This window comes from Engystomops pustulosus, chromosome 3 (assembly GCF_040894005.1).
Source record: "Engystomops pustulosus chromosome 3, aEngPut4.maternal, whole genome shotgun sequence".
Classification (NCBI taxonomy): domain Eukaryota; kingdom Metazoa; phylum Chordata; class Amphibia; order Anura; family Leptodactylidae; genus Engystomops; species Engystomops pustulosus.
The window spans coordinates 105,024,403-105,041,527 of NC_092413.1; the positions used below are offsets into that span (position 1 = coordinate 105,024,403).

At 42.2% G+C, this 17,125-nt stretch overlaps 2 protein-coding genes and 1 long non-coding RNA gene across 7 annotated transcripts in view; 2 read left to right on the top strand and 1 right to left on the bottom strand.

Moving 5' to 3' along the window:
• Window positions 1–9,212, top strand: part of LOC140121724 (uncharacterized) — a 52,989-nt gene extending 43,777 nt beyond the window's left edge. The window contains exons 2-5 of the long non-coding RNA XR_011854168.1: window positions 3,688–3,809; window positions 3,899–3,936; window positions 5,160–5,246; window positions 9,013–9,212. This is a non-coding gene — a long non-coding RNA (uncharacterized lncRNA). The remainder of the gene's footprint in view (window positions 1–3,687; window positions 3,810–3,898; window positions 3,937–5,159; window positions 5,247–9,012) is intronic.
• Window positions 1–14,947, bottom strand: LOC140121721 (nephrocan-like). 2 transcript variants are annotated; one of them, XM_072141703.1, is made up of 4 exons: window positions 14,804–14,947; window positions 3,635–3,746; window positions 2,125–3,026; window positions 1–529 (listed from the first exon to the last, which is right to left on the bottom strand). In XM_072141703.1, the coding sequence occupies exons 3-4, from the start codon at window positions 3,006–3,008 to the stop codon at window positions 88–90; spliced, it is 1,326 nt and encodes a 441-aa protein (XP_071997804.1). In that variant the 5' UTR covers window positions 3,009–3,026; window positions 3,635–3,746; window positions 14,804–14,947; the 3' UTR covers window positions 1–87. The 2 variants fall into 2 exon arrangements, with proteins under 2 accessions (XP_071997804.1, XP_071997803.1); XM_072141702.1 differs by lacking the exon at window positions 14,804–14,947 and having other exon boundaries at window positions 3,635–3,898.
• GOPC (golgi associated PDZ and coiled-coil motif containing) overlaps window positions 14,804–17,125 on the top strand; it is a 16,944-nt gene continuing 14,622 nt past the window's right edge. For 2 of the 4 annotated variants that reach the window (XM_072141707.1, XM_072141708.1), the window contains exon 1: window positions 14,806–15,393. In XM_072141707.1, coding sequence (XP_071997808.1) covers window positions 15,139–15,393 — 255 coding nt within the window. In that variant the 5' untranslated portion in view covers window positions 14,806–15,138. Of the gene's footprint in view, window positions 15,394–17,125 lie in introns of all 4 variants that reach the window. The other 2 variants (XM_072141706.1, XM_072141705.1) reach the window with 2 other exon arrangements.

The following is a 17,125-nucleotide window of genomic DNA, read 5'->3' on the forward strand; positions in this document are numbered from 1 at the left end:
TTTTTTATATTCAACTTGGCTAATGTTTTATTCTGAAGTGGTTAAAATGTTTATTATATCAAAATATGTCCAATAAATATAATTACATCAGTATCCTGTATCATAATCTTCATCATCTGAAATGTAAGTTTTCAAATCTGATAGAAACACCTTTATTTTTTCCCCATTTTCTTTGCCTTTGTTTAACGTATAGGGGTCTTCACAAATTCTTAGCATGGTATTGGAAGACATCCATCTCTCTCCACGGCAGTATGGTGGTTCAGCACACTGTCCCTCCTTTATGTCAGTCCCTTTATCAAGTAGCAATCTTCTGACTTTAAGAAGACTACAGGTGCAGTTCCAAGGGTTGCCATCCAAATAAAGGTGTCTCAAGCGAGGCAGGGATTGTACAATTTCATCATCTATGGATGTGATCTTATTGTTTTTAAGGTTCAGAACTTGCAGATGCTTCAAATGATTTACATTATGAACTGTAACATGATCTATCTTGTTTCCTTTGAGGTCCAATCTTGTAAGAGTAGTTGGAAGCCTAAAAGTTGCAAAGAAACATGAGTTTTCTAGCCGTTAAAGATGTTGTTAGAATTTTGTCAAACCGAGACATTACTACTGGCAGTGGTCTTTAATCAAGCACATGCATGGATTTGTCTTAAATGTATAGCACTTTATGTTGTGAATTATAATAAATGTGTCAAGTTACTGCTGGGCATGACTCCCCCTCTAATCCCAGCCCACATTTCAGACAAGTGTCATTAACAGCAAAAACTACTGTTCAAAATGTGAAATGTTTGTGCAAATGAGGCCAAACAAACTATTGTAAAGAATGTAATCCTCTTAACTATTAATATACACTGTGTATGGAAAGTATTCAGACCCCTTTAAATTTTTCACTCTTTGTTTCATTGCAGGGTATTTGGTAAGATCATAAAAGTTCTTTTTTTTTGCTCATTAATGTACACTCTGCATCCCACAAATCTTGGTATTGCAGATGTAGATATTTTTGCTAATTCATATTATATGGTCATAAGTATTTAGACCCTTTGCTGTCCCACTCATATTTAACTCGCATGCTCATTTCATTTCATTCAGACTCTCTTTAAGACGATTTTACTCCTTCAATGGAGTCCAGCTGTGTTTAATTAAACTGCTTGGACTTGATTAGGAAAGGCGCACAGCTGTGACCTCACAGCTCACAGTCCATATCAGAGCACATGAGAATCATAAGTTCTAAGGAAATGCCCAAGGAGCTCAGAGACAGAATTGTGGCAAGGCACAGATCTGGCCATGGTCACAAAAGAATTTCTGCAGCACTCAAGGTTCCTGAGAGCACAGTGGACTCTATAATCCTTAAATGGAAGAAGTTTGGGACAGCCGAAACTCTTTCTCCACCTAAGCAATTGTGGGAAAAGAGCCTAGGCGAGAGAGGTAAAGAAGAACCTAAAGATCTCTTTGGCTGAACTCCAGAGATGCAGTAGCAAGATGGAAGAAAGTTCCACAAAGACAACTATCACAATAGCCACCCACCAGATGTAAAGATGTGGTCATGTACAGAGATACCCTGGATGAAAAACATCTTCCAGAGTGCTCTGGAGCTTAGACTGGGCCTCACCTTCCAACAAGACAGTGGTCCTAGGTACACAGCTAAAATAACAAAGCAGAATAGCTCTGTGACCATTCCGGACTGGCCCAGCCAAAGCCCTGACATAAACCCAATTGAGCATCACTGGAGAGAGTTGAAAATGGCTGTCCACCAACATTCACCATCCAATCTGAGGGAACTGGAAAGGGTCTCAAAATCCAGGTGTGCACACTAAACAAAAGGTCTGAATATTTATGACAATGTGATATTACAGTTTTTCTTGTTTAATAAAATGCAAAAATATCTACATTTCATTTTTTCTATCAAGATGGGATGCAAAGAGTACATTATTGAGCAAAAAATGCTGCAATGAAACAGTGAAAAATATATACTTTCAGTACCCACTACTGTATAACTGTACTTTGTTCCATCAATGGGTTAAGTCATTCAAGTTAAAAGTATGTTTAAAATAAAACTATTGATCCTGGACAACCCCTTGACCTGTTTTTTTTAGCATAATAATGCTTTTTACATCATTTTGCACTTACCCCAAAGGGAGAGATGTTAAAAGATTTTGCTCCATAGCCAAGTTGGACAAGTGAACACACCACTGAAGTGCCTTATCTTCAAATGCAATCATTCTATTATTATCCAAAAAAAGATGTTTAAGGTTGGCCAGGCCTTTCATATCTTGCACTGTTATTTTTGAGATCTGGTTACTGCTGCAGTCAAGTCTCTGCAATTTAGTTGGTAGTTTGTGGGGGAAAGTTGAGAGTTGGTTCCTAGACAGATCTAAAGATGTCAAATTGGTAGCAACTTGTAGCCCTTCTGCTGAAAACAACTGATTTCCAGAAAGATTAAGATCAAAAAGATTTTCCAGTTGCTTGAAATCTCTGAAACGCACACTTTTTATATGATTCCTCTCTAACCTTAAGGACATCAGGGATTTAGGTAGCTGTGGTGGAACTTTCAAAAGTTGGTTACCAGCCAACCTGAGATGTTGTAAGTTTGGAAAATGTGTAAAGAAATTTTCATAGAAAAACATCAATTTGTTGTTCTCCAAATTCAAGTACCTGAGATTAGGAAGTCTAGCCACTCCAGATATGGTGTGCATACCATTTCCATCTAGATTAAGGGTCTGTAAATTAGTGAGTGGAGAAAATATCTCAAATGATAATGTATGGAGCAGGTTATTCTGGACTTCAAGGACTTTAAGTTTGGTTAAACCTGCAAATTCTTCGTCAGTAAATGAAAGGATAGAATTATCACCACATTTGAGTACTTCCAGCTTCAAGGGGAGCGATTTGGGAATACTGGTTAATACATTGTTCCATAATTCTAAAATCTTCAGGCTGCTGAGTGATTTAAATGTATTGTTTTCAATGGTTTCTATACCGGTGGAAAAAAGTACCAGTTCCTGTAAACCAGGCATCTCACTGAAGTCAGAAACCTGTCAGAAAAGATGTTATAAGTTTACAAAGTCATAAGCACATGATTGCAACTTTCTAGAGCTGAGGTTACATTAACACGGATCTATCAACAGTTATGGCACGCCAGAACTGCTGGCAGTGCTAGGTACAAGCCTGAACTTTTAATTTAAGTTTGCAGCTCTCCAAGTGCTCTGAGGCTGCTCCTTGTGTCTGAAGTACCCTTTTTTTTTTTACACTAATCTGCATCACAGCATGTCCTGGTTGAATACTACTGCTAACACTCAGCAGAGGTAAGGGGCTGTGAAGTTCTACAGCATAAAGCAACTACAACATATATAAATTAAAGGGCCAGTTCACATCAGCTGATTTGGGTTATTTACTTAAGTTTAAAAATAGAAATAACTAAAAGCAAACAAATAATTAAAACTTTCATTGCATTTCATGTATTTTTAAAGTTTTCTATATTCTGCCCTTTAGAAACCTTGTCATATACTTTCATACTTTTAACAGAAACAAAGACACATGTTCTTTCATTATTCATTCTGCTTAAAATATTGGAAGCATATCTTTTGGTTCTTCCCGGAACTACATAATGCATGATATGTGTTACTCATGAACAGTTTCTTACCTGCACATGTCTAATCTTGCTGTGACTGATGTAAAGTTTCCCAATGGTTGCAGGAATATTACTTGGGATGGCGGACACCCTGTAACATTGAACAGTCCTGGTGGAGTCACAGCTGCAGCGACGAGGACAGGAGGCCATACAACAGACAAGGCAGAGAGCCAGACACATAACTGAAGTGATTATCATGATTTCTTTCTGCACTGCTGGAATGCCCTATCATCTAAATATATACATGGTGAATATTGTGATTTTGTGTATTTACAGGTGATAGGAAACAATGGAGTTCTGACAAGGGGATATAGGTAAACACCAGAATGATGTTACCACTGTATTGGAATGTGACTATCTGCACTGCGTGTGTTTTCTGATAACATATACAGGGTAACTTTATCACTGTGTCAATGAAGAGAATTTAGAGATGGATCATGGAGGTAACAAAAAGTCATATGTGAAGATAACACATAGCAATCAAGGCTCCTTTCACATTTCTCTGAGCCTTTTTTCCTCACTTGCCTTCTCCTATGCTGCAGTGATATAAAGCAATTGTTGCTACTGTACAGGGATGAACAACTCTTTTAGCTTATGTAGTTTACATTTATCTGCAGCCCAGTGGCCAGTTTACACCAAGGGTGAGAACTCCTGACAATGTAGCTCCTTTTAAAACTGATCCAATGATCCTCAACATTTTTGAAATGATAGCTTGCACATTCACTATACACCCTCACATTATCGGGATTGTCCAATGCCAAGAACAGTCTCTCTTCATCATTAGCCCATTAGTACCACCACATAAAAACTTACTTTGGTGTAAAGCTGGAGTAAGTCTTCCAATTACATGCATGCTACAAAAATGTCTTACAGAAAATCTACCACCAGGAAGCACACTTACATGTGTATGCCTACTCCTTTTAGCTCCTTGTACCCTTGTCTTTATGAAAAAAAAAAGGTAAAGGTATTAGGTAAAGCTAATTTGCATCATTTTGATCAGGCTCATTTGCATAATTAGTAAAGCCTATTTGTAAAAACAAGGGCATAAGAAGCTAAAAAAGGGAACAGATCCTATCAGAGAGGGCGTGCACCAGCATGTAAGTGTGCTTGACTTATCTTTGATCCTAATGGTACCGGTACTTTTATTTTAATTATTGTAAAACATCCACAAAGAATATATATGTTGCAGATTTTACATGGTGGCATTGGGGACAGATAGGCACCTGGCGATAATCTGATCATCTCTATTACAGAAAAAGCTCTTTCTGTCTCTCTCTATATTCAACCTTGTGATGTAAAGGCCTTCAGCCACTTTTCCGAACCACTTTAAATTTATTCAATTAAAAAATAAGACTGTGTGCACAACTGTGTACAGCAGGATTCGTTACACGTTCTGTTATTAATAGTGGGAAAAAATAGCGCAGCAGCAAGTATCTCTATCAGCTATTAATAACGGATGCATAATGGCATGTCCTTTAAAGTCCATGGGGGATGGAAGATTTAAGGGATGACCTGCTGTTTTTCTTTTGTTTAACAGAGACATGCTTCCAATTTAGTCTTCACTCTCATTGAGCTACCTCTCCAACTGTCTACTTGAAGAATAAACGGATAGCATCCAGGAAGGGTGCGTTGCTCTCCTATTTGGAACGTTTGTAAAGGAATCGGCATTGGCTTGCTCAAAAAGTTTCTTTTATTTAAGCCAATTATGACAATAAAATACAAAAGAATTAAAACAATAAAAGGAATGATGCGTTTCACGCTCGTGCTGAGCGCTTCATCAGCACAAGCGCGAAACGCGTCATTCCTTTGGGGAGCCAGCAGCGGAACGAGGCAGCGGCATTGAGTCTCATACCAAGCATCAATAGGAGTTGTGCCCTACCTGCACAACTCCAAAAGGTGAGTGTATCACTACATCACAATAAATCCTAATATAACGAGGGTAACACACTATAGGAGCGCTCTTTTGTCTCTCCTTGTCTCCCCTACATCTCTACAACTGTCTACTTTGCACAGTTCAGTCTAGTTTAGGGCTATCACTCCAAGTTTTCTTAGGGCCACCTAAGTTTTCTTGTTATTGTGAGCCAAAAGCATGAGTCACGATTACAACAAATAACTTTTTTTTGGTGCACCTTTAACATGGTGCATGCGACACACTTCTGTAGGACAGTGGATGGTAAATTGGCGCTAGGTCCGACTGAGTACTGTAATGCCCATTTCAGTACAGAAATTTGTGTTGCGTGAAGAATAGTGCAGCCTCGACACAAATACTTGTGCTAGCAGTTTGCACTTAAAAGAACATGCAAAGTCTGCCAGAGAACTGGCGCAAGCGCCTTGGTAAATAAACTGAACATAACCGTAGAGAGAGGCCTACATTTACTGTTTTTTTAATGAAGGTAAACAGTAAGTAAGTAAACAGAAATGCTGTTGGTAGTGTGAACTAAGTCTTACAGTTCACGTACAATCGGGCTTATCAATCTTTTTGCAACAGAAAACATACAGGATTTGCAACCAAAAACGGTCTGTAACAACTTACAAAACATTTATCAAGGGTTTTACACAGTTGTAGACCCTTGTGAGACATGCCACCTATGGAAAAGTTTTCTGGCATAAACTAAACTCAAAGGATCTGCTGGACTAGACGTCCCCATAGACGGCAACAGGTGCACAGAGAAATACTGTAATGTTCCGTACACAGGGAACAGATAGAACATGTCCTATCTTTCCCTGTTTGTACGGCTATGCAGTGTACATCCCTATGGAGAGGGGACGGGTCACCTCTCCTCCTCTCCAGCGCCTGGCTATGGCCGGATGGGCATACTTCCATGTGAATGTAGCCTTAGACTTTGCAACCAACTCTACACTGTTTAACTTTAAAGCGTAACCATCATACTGCTCATAGCATACTACAGCCAGCGAGAAAGTAGAAAGGGTTAACACAGCTTAGTAACAAGCAGGTGAGCAGAGAGAGACCTGTACACTAGTACAGACTGGACTAGTTTTGATAAATGTGACCCAATGTCTTATAGCTGTGGCATGGGGACAAACACAGTTTTGAATCTTTTGTTAAAACACTTAATCAGAATGATCAGAATTGTACTCATGAGGTACAAACTAAACAAATTATTTAAAAAACTAGCCACAACAAACAACTTTTTGGATTTTCGTAGTGGGCACTCACCTGCACTGATAAAAAGGGATTTCAGTGGGACAATACAGGCCAGATGTAATTGCTCAGAAGAAACAGAAACATTGGGGCTCATTTACTTACCCGGTCCTGTCGCGATCCAGCGGCACGTTCCCCGATGAGGAGATCGTGTGTGGTCACTGCTGCGCCGAGGTCGGCCGGAGTTCACCATCTTCTCCCGGGTGCATATAAGTGCCTGATTTTGCGACACACTTAGTTTTTTAAATTCCTCGGTTTTTCAGCATCCGTCGGGTTGTCTGACAGCCACGTCCCCGCAGTTGCGCCGAAATCCGATCACGCGCAACAAAATACCGGCGGAATTCAGCGCAACACGGAAAAAGTCGGGAAACCCGACGAAAGTGCGGGCGAGGAGCCCTTTGTAAATGAGCCCCATTGTCCTAAGCAAGCCCTACAAACAGCATTAATAGAGCCAAAAACATGCAACAAGAAGAGGAGAAAAACTGAAACCAAGAGGAGAAGTACAAACTCTTCCCACAATTAGGTGCATCAGATAGTTTGATGGATATACGAACAAAATAAGAAATATTTTACAAAAGTACTGGGAAATTTTGAGAGCAGATTCTGATCTTAAAATAATCTTAGGCCCTTACCCAAAAATAACTTGCCGAAGATCAACTAGTCCACGGTTTTTATGGATTATAAACCCAAATGTACAGAAAACTGTCTCACTCAAGCAAGGGGTGTATACCACCTCTGCTGCAAGTGTTCCTTTTGTGTCCACCTACCAAGAGTGAAAGAATTCACTCGTTATTAAGCGTTATTCAGGGGGTGGGGGACATTATTTATTATGGGTATTATTGGGGTACTATTAGGAAGTAGGGCACCATCAGAGGGTGTTAAGTATAGGGGAACTGAAGGGGCATTATTTAGTGTAGGAATTGGTGGGGTCACAGTGAAGGAGAATTAGTGGGGGACGTAATGGGGGCCACAGATGTTAATTGTAGCAGACTTCTATGAATCACTTTCAATGCGTCATGACCTCATGACCTCTCAGCGAATGATGTGCATACGTACAGATTAAACACTTAACCAAAGGATGGTTATCTATATTTCTTTCAACCTGGTGTAGTTATACAAAAGAATACAGGTACGGGGCAGGAATGCCATGTGCCCACCCCCTCCACCGGTTGTGGTGCTTCTCTAGGCCCCTTCCATGCCCACATGGTGTGGAGGTGGCGTATTTGCTAGCCGCTAGTTTTTTTTTTACAAATTCTTGCACTGTGCAAGAATTTGCAATTATTTCACTGCTTTTAGACCAAAAAACTCCCCGATAGGGTCTCAAACGTGGGTGCTCACAGGGAGACGGCATATAAAATAGTTCTCATCTGTCAAAAATCATTCCTTTCTACTGACTCTGCTGGAGAGGATATGGAGAAACAGGTTGCTATTATCATCTTTGGTGGGAGTGTAATACAGTTTACCTCTTCAAGGTAGCAGTTTTTGAATTAATGTCCAAAATTGCAGTCAAGGACATCAACCCTGACCCAGGTCTGGCACTTGTTATTTGGAATACAATATCCTACCTTCCAACTGCAGAGTGGTGCTCAGTCACATAATAAAATCTGCCAGGTACATGATTTTAAAAAAATGTAAAAATGATTCCCCCCCCCCCCCCCCCCAACTTTTCTGGCACACAATTATAGCCTTTATAACCAAATATCTCACAAACTATGTCCCTAGGGACCCGCTGTGGGCCATCTTTGGGTACATAGACACAGAGACACAAAGTTGTACCAGAGGGTGTCAGAGATTATTGACAGCAGTAGCAGCAGCAGGTTGTAAAAGCATCCTCCAAACCTGGCTCAGCCCCACAGCACCCCCTATCAGAAAGTGAGTACAATCCTTTTTCACCACTTGGGAAAGTTTTATTAATGTGCTGTCACCAGAGATGAGGCGAAACATCAGGAATTGCATCCTGAACACAGTGTGATACCAGGAACGACAATTTGTGGGGGATATTCCTGTGGAAGTCGACTGATTGGGAATGGTAGTGGTGGTAACTAGCAAACAAATGTGGTAACATCCTATAATACATCATGTTTGGACTGGGGTGGGGGGCGTAACCCCTGGGGATGAGATGATGAGCGGTTGTCATGATTTCTGGGTTTTGTTATGTGTTAAATATTTTGTGTTTCCCTGCCCCCCTCTTTCCCACCTCCCCCTTACCCAATTGTTTCCCCTCCAGAACAGGATATAACTATTTTGTGAGGACGTTAATCTGCCAGCCTATACTGCATGATCTGGGACCTCCAAATTGAATAAGGACTCTACCACTGGCAAGAGAGGACTAAAGCTGATAACTGGAACTAAATTTATTCCGATAACCTACTTTTCCTTTTCTTTCCTTCCCCCTCTTTCCTATGGGTCTTAGACCCAACTTTTGTATTCAAGACCCTATGTTGGGTTTTGTTTTTTGTGTTTCATAAAATTGAACATTCAATAAATACAGTTAAAAAAAAAAAATCAAATTGTCACAGGAATAAAAAAAATTATTTGAGTCACACTTGCAAAAAATACCAGTTCCGACTTAAGAACAAACCTACAGAACCTATCCTGTATGTAACCCAGGGACTGCCTTATATATATATATATATATATATGTGTGTATATATATATATATTATACAGTAAGCGCAAGTAAAGAGGCGGTGAGTTCCTAGACTGTGAACTTCTGAATAAGTTTGCTGTTGCCAGTAACTGGATCCTACCCCCCAAATTACCTGTCACTCAGCAATGGGGGCAAAGCAAGGTTGCTTTGTGATACTGATCAAGTATGCAAATACAGGTGTGTTTAATATTGTTATTAGCACCCATACTGGAGAAAGAAATGACCTGATCCTCTTCTATCTAAAGCTTGATATTAATTTTGTTGTGTTTCTGTCTTTTGCTTAACTTTTAACCCCCGCAGGACCAGATCCTTGTTTTTTTCACTTCCCCATTCCAAAAGCCATATGTGAGTGTTTTCATACTTCCTCAACCTTTGCATATATTAACATTTATTATAATACCTGATGATACCGTAAGAGCTCACTGGTATAAATAGAGCTGACCCTGGGTGAGCTGCTCATTTCACAGGAGAGGGATAGGAGGCAAGGAAGGTGGGGAGAGAAAGAGAGGGGATGCAAAGAATGAAAAAGGGTATGAGGGCAAGATGTGTGCTGGTGGTTGGGGAAAGAGGGGAGGAGCTTGAGTTGAGCAGATGGGTAACTCCACAACAATGGAGGGGAGAAGTCAGGTAGGACAAACACCTATATATCGCACATTAAATGAAACAATGATGTAAACATGCATTACTTGTTAAACCTATGAATACACAGGGTTGTCTCTAGCCTTTTACCTGCCTGCCTCCTCCTTCTGCATGTACAAACTAAACACCCAGATAAAGGCTCACATAAATATAAAATATGTAAGCACATTCAATACACAATACTCACATATCTATAAAACACTGCCAATGTACTAGACCCATAAATATATACCCATTGGGAATATACTGCACATTACAATATGGTGGCAAAAAATGTATTGCACACCAGGTTCTACCATCAGGCAGATATTGACATTACTTACTGTATAAATCAGTGGCCAAAAAGCAAAGAAAAAGTAGTATTCCAACACTCCTATTCCATTAAAATAATATTGTTTATTTCATCATATTCAAATGTAGACAACGTCCTACATGTTTCAGACTTTCTTATTCAGTTCCTACTCACAGGGTATAGCTAAACCTCAAGTTAAAAAAGAAATTGATCAGGATCATGAAAACCTCAAATAAGGCACATGCGCATAGTCAGTGGCAGCTGCAGCCTCCGTTGTCTGTGCTAGTATTAATCTAGGTGGACCTCTCAAAGGTGACAATTCTTCAGGTACAGAACCACAGTCAATTACAATATAATGTCACCTAGAATAAAAAGTATTTTCTTTTATACACCATTGACACCTAATGTACAGCATCCCCCCTAATTTATATGAAGTTCAAGCACCCCCATTAATTAATATGTAGCACAGCAGCCCATCATTAATCACAGTTGCAGAGAAGCACCCCCCTCACCAATTTATATGTAGTCAGCAGCAACCCCTATAAATATGTAGCATAGCAGCACCCATTATAAAGCCGTCCTTAGTATCCAGCAACAGCCTCACTTAATAATACACTGTTCAAAAAAATAAAGCAAACACTTAAACAACACAATATAATGCAAAGTAAATCAAACTTCTGTGAAATCAAACTGTCCACCCAGGAAGCAACACTGATTGACATTCACAGGCAATTAGCAAGACACACTCAATAAAAGGAGTTTTTTTGTAGGTGGCATGGGCATCACAGGTCATTTCTCAGTACTGATGCTTTCTGGCTGATGTTTTGGTTAATATTGAAGGTTAGTGGTACTTTCACACTTGTGGTAAACTCTATAACCCACCCAAGTGACTCAGGTATTGCAGCGTATCCAGGATGGCACATCAATGCGAGTTGTGGTAGAAGGTTTGCTGTGTCTGTCAGCATAGTGTCCAGAGGCTGGAGGTGCTACCAGGAGACAGGCCAGTGCACCAGGAGACAAGGAGGGGTCCGTAGTAGGGCAACAACCCAACAGCAGGACCGCTACCTCCGTCTTTATGCAAGGAGGGAACAGGAGAAGCCAGTGGCGGACTGGCCATATGACCCACTGGAGGAAATCTTGGTGGGCCGACTAGTTTGGCGTGGGACTGGTGGGGTGAGTTGAAAAATAATAAACTATGTACTCACCTTTCCGACGTTCCCCCACAGCTCCGCAACTTGAAGCAGTCCGGCCGGCAGTGACAGGTCCATGCGCGCCAGCTGCGCACAGACGTCGCCAAGCAGCTGACATCATAGTCCGTGTGACGCTGTTTAGATGGCTGTATATGCGGGGGCTAGCTGTGTTTACAGGGGGGGCATGCAGGCTGGCTGTGTTTACAGGGGGGGGGGCAGGCTGGCTGTATACAGGGGGGGAAGCAGGCTGGCTACATACAGGGGGAGGCAGGCTGGCTACATACAGGGGGAGGCAGGCTGGCTGTATACAGGGGGGGTTGGATGGCTGTATACTGGGGATGGCAGGCTGGCTGTATTCTGGGGGAGGAGGAGGGGCTGGCTCTATACTGGGGACTGGCTGGCTATATACTGGGGGGACTGGCTGACTATTTACAGGAGGGGCTTGCTGGCTATATACGGGGGGCAGGATGACTTTATACTGGGTGGACTGGTTATATACTGGGTGTTATACTGCATTGTAATAGTAGTTATATTCCCATACCTAGGGGGCAGTATTATAGTAGTTATATTCTTGTACATAGGGGGCAGTATTATAAAAGTTCTATTCTTGTACATAGGGGGCAGTATTATAGTAGTTCTATTCTTGTTCACAGGGGCAGTATTATTGTAGTTATATTCTTGTACATAAAATGCAATATTATAATATATTTTACTCAGGGACAGTATTATAGTAGTTAGTATTGTAGTAGTTTTTTTGTATATAAAAAGCAGTATTATGTTGTGTTCTTTTAAAAGATGCTGTGGAGAGCAATCTGCTGCCTGCAACATCCTTCAGCATGACCAGTTTGGCAGTGGGTGAGTAATGGTGTGGTGTGGCATTTCTTTGGAGGGCTGCAGAGTCAGAGGCAGCCTGACTACCATTAGGTACCGAAATTTGATCCTCAGACCCCTTGTAAGACCATGTACTGGTGTGGTCGGCCCTGGGTATCTCCTAATGCAGGACAATGCTAGACCTCCTGTGGCTGGAGCTTCAGCAGTTCCTGCAAGATGAAGGCATTAAAGCTATGGACTGGCCCCCTTGTTCCCCAGACCTGAATCAGATTGAACACATCTGGGACATCATGTCTCACTCCACTAACGTAAGGTTCCAGGAGTTGGCGGATGCTGTAGTCCAGATCTGGGAGAAGATCCCTCAGGAGAGCAACCTCATCAGGAGCATGCCGAGGCATGCCAGGTCATAGAGGCACGTGGAGGCCACACATAATAATGAACCTTATTTTGACTTGATTTAAAGGGCACCTACCCCCCCGATTCTACCTATAAAGGTAGAAGGGGTGGTAGGTGGATGAATGGGACGTGAGGATAGCCCTATTTTGGGCTAATCCTCACGTCCCGGGTGTCTTTTAGAAAACTTTATTGCATGTATATGCAAATTTTTTTATGCGGCTACTGGGGCGTGGAGTAGCCGGACATGAGGCTACTAGTCGCGGCTACTCCACACCCCAGTAGCCACATTACTCCGCCTACCAGGTAATCTTCGGCGCGCAGCTCCTGGTAGCTGCGCGCCCTCGTCCGATTCCCTCGGCATCTTTGGCCTTCTGCGCATGCGCAGTAGCTCCGGCCCCGGAGCTGCGCATGCGCAGAACGCAGGGGGCCAGGACGAGGGCGCGCAGCTAGCAGGAGCTGCGCGCTGGAGATTACCTGGTAGGCGGAGTAACGCGGCTACTGGGGCGTGGAGTAGCCGCGACTAGTAGCCTCATGTCCGGCTACTCCACGCCCCAGTAGCTGCATAAAAAGATTTGCATATACATGCAATAAAGTTTTCTAAAAGACACCCGGGATGTGAGGATTAGCCCAAAAAAGGGCTATCCTCACGTCCCATCCATCCACCTACCACCCCTTCTACCTTTATAGGTAGAATCGGGGTAGTAGGTTCCCTTTAAGGACAAAGTGATTGTTGTCAGCAACAAAGTACAGAACAAAGTATTGAATGAGATTATTTAATTCATTCAGATCTAGGATGTGTTATTTTAAGGTTCCTTTTTATTATTTTGTATTTTGCACTGTATAATTGCCAGCAGCAGCCTCCCTTTATAATATACAGTATAGCAGCAGCCTACCATAATAATATACAGTCCAGTAGAAGACTCCCTTAATAATGTCCAACAGTAGTGGCTCATTGTAATGCATACTATGTAAAAAAGCCATATACTGCAATACAATAGTATTTCAGTATATGGTAGGAATGATCAAACCATCTAGGGTTAAAGTACCCTAGACTAGAGGGTCTAAAAAAAAACAGTAAAAAATTGTTTAAAAAAAGCTTAAAAATAATAAAAAAATTTAAAAAATTCAAATCATCCCTAGAGCTGATATAAGGCGTAATAAACAGTAAAAAAAAAATAAATAAATTCAAACATGTTATGTATTGAATCTATCAATATATAAAAATGGTTATTTCCGGCAGTGAACCCCATAACGCAAAATAGCGCCCAAATGTCCCATTAAAAAATCACATTAAAAACATCACATTAAAAAATGTAAAATAAAAGTAACCAAAAGGTCGAGCAGTCCTCAAAATAGTAGCAATGAAATTGTCAGCTCATCTCGCAGAAAAAAAAAAATGACACCTCACACTGCTCCGAACACCAAAGTATGAAAACGTTATCAGCTCCAGAAGATGGCAAAACTATATATTTTTTAATACAAATTTGTTTCATTTTTGAAAATGTATTTAAATACAATAAAACCTATATAAATTTGGTATCACCGTGATAGTACCGAACCAAAGAACTAAAGTATTTGTATCATTTGGGGCCCACAGTGAAAGTCGTAAAAACTGAGGCCATAAGAAAGGGACGCAAATGCTTTTTTTGCCAATTTCACCACATTTGGAATTCTTTTCCAGCTTCCCTGTACATCACTGAGAAGTTAAATTTGTTAGGCCGGAAATAAGCCCCCACAGAACTCTACACAAAAAAGGTATAGATTTTTGAAGGGAGGGCCCAAAGAAATAAACAAAAAAATGCTATGAGGGGAAGGAGTTTAACAAAGCTGCAATCATGTACCGATGTATATGTGTATGCAATGTTGTGGCTATTGGTGAGCAGTGAACCCACAGAGCCGTGTATACTACTACAATCACAGTATGGGTGTATCCCTGGTCATGTGATCATGTGACGATTACTCAGAGATCATTTGCTCAGGCCTGAAGCTGAAAGTTGTGGCAGGCAAAAACTGGCGATTACCTACACGGGCAGAGGCCGGAGGCAGCAGCTGAGTCGCCACAAGCTCCCAGCTATCCATAAGCACACACAGCACGAGCAGAGACATATATACATTCTCCTGCAGCGCCCGTATACAACTGTCTGCTCCCAATACACCTCCACGCGCCCTGAGCGCCCACAGCCAATCAGAAGCCGCAGTGACAGACTGTGACCCACTCCCAGCCTCTCCCTTGTTATCTCCTCTTCTGCGCCAATCAGAACGCTCCTGTTTGCTGGTGGCCATAGCGAGCAGCCAATCATCGCGCAGGTCACCGTGACGCTCTCGTGCTGCTGTCTACACTCTCCGTTGCTCCGTCATGTCGGCGGTTCCGTGTTCGGCCGCCTCGTCCTCGGGGCCTGTCCCGGGAATGTCCATGTTCCGCTGGCTCGAGGTGTTAGAGAAGGAGTTTGATAAAGCGTTTGTGGACGTGGACCTTCTGCTGGGCGAGATAGACCCTGACCAGGCCGACATCACCTATGAGGGCAGACAGAAGATGACCAGTCTGAGCTCCTGCTTTGCTCAGCTGTGCCATAAAGCTCAGACCGTCAGCCAGATAAACCACAAGCTGGAGGTGAGTAGCCATCTTACCGCCCACCATGGATATCACTACTCCTCGTGTTGTCATGTCTGTGTGGAGGATGAGATTATGGGGGTCCCCACCTACAGTACAAGTATTGTAACCTCTGCCGAAGTAGACCATGTCAGGTATAGCCATGCGTCTCACCAGCCACAGCTGCTGCATAGTTGGTGGTTTTTGCTGCAGTTCATTTGCCATTGAAATCCACCATATTGGCACTAGGCTGTGGAATCTATAGATCCTGGGATTTTCTGTACAAAAATAAGTGCACATCAATGACTGCATTACTTTGTCATTAGAGCTCACACGCCTGAGGCTCGGGCACTATGCTCATACACAGTGTATACATGGGGAATGTGGTGGTCATTGAAACAACAACAGCTAGTACACACCCCCAAACGAAGACCATTTTCACATATGAGCATGCTACCTTCATCTTTATAAGACAAAACCAAGAGATGAATCTAGAGTTTAGTCTAACACATACTGCTTTGGGATATAATCACACAGGGTGGATACACTGCAGGTTTTACTTTGTGGAATTGTACTTGTAACTAGAGATGAGTGGACCTGTCGTTCCAGTTTGGCTGCCTGACCCGGACATATTTCCTGATTGGTGGCCAAACATCCAATAATAGCCATGACAAGTTGCCAGGGGTGTTAATTTGCCGGATTGGCTGTTTGGCCACCAATCCGGTAATTTATTCTGGTTGGGTACCTGAACTGGAACCAGAACGATGGATCCACTCATCTCTACTTTCTAACTACTAGAAAAGTAGTTTATCATCTTTATTCACGTTTATAACGGCTGTGGGTGATCCTTTAATCTATTATGCCCATTTCTTTTTTGTACAGCTTTTTTTTTTTTTTTCATTTTTTGGAATGAAATTAAAATCCTTTAGGCTGCATTCACATGGTATGTTTTGATTTCAGTTTTAGATGCAGTCCGAAGGCTTTCCCTGTTATCACATTTTGAGATAATATACACCCTACAGTGGTCACACAGTCAAAGTGCAAAGTAATTCCCCAAAGACATTTAACACTCTATATGCCACAACAGGCGACAAATAGATAATATTGCACACCAGAATCAAATATGGTAACCTGATTCCCCTAAAATAGGACATCCCCCGAAAATAAGACCTATTACAATTTTGTCCAAGGTTAGAAATAAGAAAATAAGACCTAGCGGCATTCATTGCAGTAGCTCCCCCCACTCCATACGTTATCATCAAGAATTTGTGGGATAAAATCACTGACTGCTGTGCTGCAAATGCGATACATGCAGCTACCAGGACAGGAAGGGGTCATTTAAAGGGGTTATCCGGGTTTAAATTTTTTTTTATGGCCGGGCTGGGGAGGGATAGTTAAACATGGACTTACCTCCTCCGGCGCCGCCGATGTCCCGCGCCGCGGTCACTTCGATCCGTGCCCCTGTAAACAAACGGGGGCACGGAAGCCGCGCACAGGGAGCTTCCGGTCCGCGTTGTGGACGGATCCTCCCATCCGTCCCTATCTCTCAGCGTTGTAAGCGCTGAGAGATGGTGCGCATGGGAGCATCCGGCCGGCCGGAAGCTCCCTGTGCGCCCTTCTACTGAAACCGGCGCACGGAGAAGACGGGCCGCGGCGCGGGACATCGGCAGCACCGGAGGAGGTAAGTCCATGTTTATTATGTTTAAATAGCCCTCCCCAGCCCGGCCAGAAAAAAATTTTTAATCCCGGATAA